Below are 4,077 nucleotides of genomic sequence, written 5' to 3' on the forward strand. Positions count from 1 at the left end.
CTCCGTTATTCTGAGAACTGACGGAGTCCACCCCCTCCCCCTTCCTTCTGCAAAGTAGAGGGTATGTTTCCTTTTTCACAACCTTTGTTTCGAGAATGGGAGGGGGCCTCCCCCTGCGTCTTCGGCGGGTCAGAGGATCCATTTCCGTTTTTCATGCACGTTCTTTTGAGAAGATACGGCATAAAAAATAAGATCCGCAATTTATTGAGCACGTAATGATTTTGCTATTCCTAAATCGACCGAGAAAAAACAATAGCAAAATCACCTGTTAAATGCCATCCGATCTAAACACGAGATACATGCAAGTGTAGACGTGTGCGGAAATGTTTTTAACGGTCATTTTTTAGAGAACGGGCTTATTTCCAAGCCACTATACTCCACTTGCAACGAATAAAACCGAACGGGGACACTACGGAACAGCACCGGTGCCTTGGAATAGGAATAGGGTAGACCAGGGGTGCGGCCGGGACCGTACCGCAACGTTTCCCACCCGCGTCCCAAATAAATCCATCCATCCGTCCGGGCGTTACAGCATCGCCCAACCACTCCTCCAGTCCCGTCCTCCCTCTCCCTCTCCCTCTCGAGCGAGCGAGCCAACCAAGGCGACAAAAATCCAAGCTGCAGTGCACGCTCCAGCAATCCGAACCCACCCAACCACCGCACGCTCCGCGGATCCTCCTCGTGCTCCGCTCGCGATCTGCCTCCGCGAGCCCAACCCAACCACCCCTCGCCGGAGATGCGCGCCTGGTGATCCGGCGAGGAGGAGGAGAGGGCCGATGAGGTGCAAGCTCCACCCGTACGCGAACGCGCTCGGCGTGTGCGCGCCCTGCCTCCGCGACCGCCTCCTCGTGCTCGCCGCCGAGCGCGACCGGGCCGGGGCCAGCAGCGGCGCTGACTGCAGCAGCAGCAGCAGCCGGGGCAGCTCGCCCACGCGCGGGCGCGCCGCGTCGCCCTTCGCCGCCGCCCCGGCGCAGCAGCACCGGCGCTCCGACGCCTGCGCCTACACGTCGTCCCGCCACAGCCACAGCCACCGCCCCGAGCTCCTCTTCTTCAGCACGCCGCAGGTCGGCCCCGCCACCCGCGCCGCGGACGACGAGCCCCGGGAGACCGAGCGGAAGAAGTCCTTCCAGCGGAGGCGATCCTTCTTGGCAACGCTCTTCGGCGGAGGGCGGCGGGGCAGCCGGGAGGAGGAGAGCGAGAGCAAGAAGGACCCGCCCCGGCGGTCCACCTCGTGGCTGTCGGCCATAGTCCGGCGCAAGCGGAGGCCGGACGCGTCGTCGTCGTCATCGCTGCCGCGGCCGGTGGACGAGGAGCCCGAGTCCCCAGGAGGCAGCATGAGCGGCAGCTGGTGGTTCCCATCGCCCTCCCCGGCCAGGCACCATCACCACCCCCAGCGGCGCAGCAGGCCCAGCGGATCAGGCGCCAGCGGCGACGGGATCTCGGGGTTCGCGGTGTGCCTGAGCCCGCTGGTCCGCCCCAGCACGGGCGGTCGCCGGCGGTGCCAGCAGCCGGACCCGTCGACCCTGGGCGAGAGCCACCGGCGGCACCTGTCGGCCAGCAGCGCGGCGTCCTTCGGGCGCAACACCTCCCGGAAGCTGGCCGACATGGGCAGGTTCCGGTGACGTGGCGGCCGCTCCGGCCGGCAAACCGCCTCCTCTTTTCCCCCGTCAGAAATCGTCACCTTGTCCTCCCGCAAAATTTGACCTTTTGCTGATGCCGTGCGCTGTCTACTCGCTGAGAGACGAGAGAAAGATAATCAAATGAAGTTGTTTTGTTTTTCAGTTTCTTGTTTGAACGGGAGCTGCGCTGTTCAGCTGCGGTAGCTTTGTGTGAATTACGACGAGACGACCTGGGTGGCCAGGCCCAGCTCACAGGTCACCTCATTTCTTTTGTTTGAACGTGTGTTCTCTGACATCTGACACCTACGACTTCAATTTTGTTCCGCTCTGCCCTCCCATTTATTTACGTGCGGCTGTATTGCTTCGAGAGCCCGTGCCTGTGTTTTTCCATTCATGTTTCGAATTCTCGGGAGGTGGAAGACGACTGTTAGCGGCATTGTTTAGCTGCCTGTGCTACGAGTAAGAAGAAGAAGAAGCTTCTCCCGGTCCCGGGCAATGCGTGTGTCAGTCAGTATGTTTTACTAGTATTTTTATTATATAAAAAAAGATGAATAAAGCCTTGTACTGGACATTGGCAAGGCGAGGGCAATGATTAGCTTAGCAGGATACTCATCCCTTGGGAACTGAGATTGCATCGAGCTCGAGTGAGAGAAGCTGGACTGCTGGAGAGGGTGAGATGATGAAGGATACATAAAGGATAAACAGGATGAAACGGAAAGCAATGGGCGCATCACATCACCATTAGGATGATAATGCGATGCGACGCCATGGCTTGTGGTAACAAAAGGAAAACGCATATCCCTTCTCCTCCTCGACGTGGCTCCCCTGGCTACAACGACGTCCTCTGTGCTTCCCGTCTACCCACGTACTAGCACTATTACTACGACATTGTGTGCGTGTGTGCGCGCGCGCTCCGGTCATCTAGGCAGCACAAAACACCACAAAAGCGGGGGCGCCTCTTTCCTCGCGGCCAAGACTGCAAATTCCCACGCCTTTCTCTGTTTGTTCGATCGGACAGCCGATGCCAAAAAGAGCCCGTAGAGCAGAGCACGCGGCCATGGCCTAGGAGCAAGGTCCCCGATTCCTACTCATCACAAAACTACAGCTAGACCACTCCAGTAAAAAGAGACCAACCAAGCGCATCACAGCACCACTCAAGTGCTATCTTACACTACGATAATACTGCTGCAGCAACGAGTAAAAAATAAACGCAAATGCTAACTGGCAAATGTTTGCTGGGAAGGAACTCCCAACGAACGCCCTCGCAGCAGTTTTGGGAAAAGAAATTGTCTTCTGTATGAAGAAATTGTCATGCTAGTCTCAAGAAATTGCCACCCCGGCCCTACAACTCAGAATAAATAGATTCAGGCAGCACAACAACAAGCATAGCTACCAGCAAACAGTCAATAATCCCAACCGTTCAAGCAAAAAGAGAATAACCAAAACCATGAGACCCATCCATGTCTGCCGACTACTTCACCGTAAAAAAAAATAGACGACCGTTTCACCAAAGATACGCCAGCATCCGAACGCAAAAGATAGATCCCTCCGTCCGGAAATACTCGTCGGAGAAATGGATGTATCTAGACATACTTTAGTTTTTGATACATCCATTTTTATCAATTTCTCCGACAAGTATTTTGAGACGGAGGGAGTATATGTTTACGCTTTCCCTCTGGAGAATGCGAACATATTCTTTTTTTTTGAAAAAAAAAACCCCTATATTAATTAATTAATTAATAATGTTATTACAATCTTTCATTACAAAATTCGCCACGCAGTGCGGAACACTATTAAGAAGAATCCCATCAGATTTATTTATAAAGCTAAACTTCGCAATTTCGTGCGCCACCTTATTGGCCTGCCGATTAATTTTCGCAATTTTAAAATTCTTGAGCATCGTCAGTATACTCAAGGCTTCTTTCTTCATATTCAAAAGCATATGTGTGAAGTGCGTGGTGTGTTCTCTACGCCCTTCCCCCAGAATGTCCTTGTCAGGAAATCAGTGGGAAGGGAAATGCCCGGCAACTCGCTCATCTTGCTAGGGCCTTTATTTCCTTTCAGTATTGTTATACTACTAACAAGGCGCATAAGTCAACTGCGCAGTGCAGACAGTGTGCACTGGGCATGCAGCAAACGCAACGGCCAGGTGCTCAGCTTTTCGGCGCTGAAAGAAACTTCCATCCACCACAAGAGGGCCTACCGTGAAACAACCGCTAGTGGCCGGTGCTCGATGGCCGGCATGCCGGGCAATGGAGCTTGCTCCTCCATTCTTATGGACTACCCAGTGTGAAAATCATTCGCCCAAAAGATCACAGACAAATGAAATACTCTATTAAAGGAATATTAATTAATTAAACAGAAGACTGAAATGAAATGAACAGAAGCAGGCATCTTCTTTGTCAAAAGGAATATAATAGCGGCTGATTGCCATCTTTCCACACGGGGAACCACCCTT

General features: G+C 53.7%; 1 protein-coding gene across 1 annotated transcript; it reads left to right on the plus strand.

Moving 5' to 3' along the window:
• Positions 1–362: 362 nt before the first annotated feature.
• On the plus strand, positions 363–1,942 carry LOC119339238. The gene has a single exon (XM_037611370.1). It carries the CDS (start codon positions 777–779, stop codon positions 1,620–1,622), a length of 846 nt encoding a protein of 281 aa, XP_037467267.1. The 5' UTR covers positions 363–776; the 3' UTR covers positions 1,623–1,942.
• Positions 1,943–4,077: the final 2,135 nt, after the last annotated feature.

The sequence above is a fragment of the Triticum dicoccoides genome, chromosome 1B (assembly GCF_002162155.2).
Source record: "Triticum dicoccoides isolate Atlit2015 ecotype Zavitan chromosome 1B, WEW_v2.0, whole genome shotgun sequence".
Lineage (NCBI taxonomy): Eukaryota > Viridiplantae > Streptophyta > Magnoliopsida > Poales > Poaceae > Triticum > Triticum dicoccoides.

Excerpts from the sequence above, each read along its gene's own strand:
- LOC119339238 (XM_037611370.1), top strand. The coding sequence starts at position 777 with ATGAGGTGCAAGCTCCACCCGTACGCGAACGCGCTCGGCGTGTGCGCG.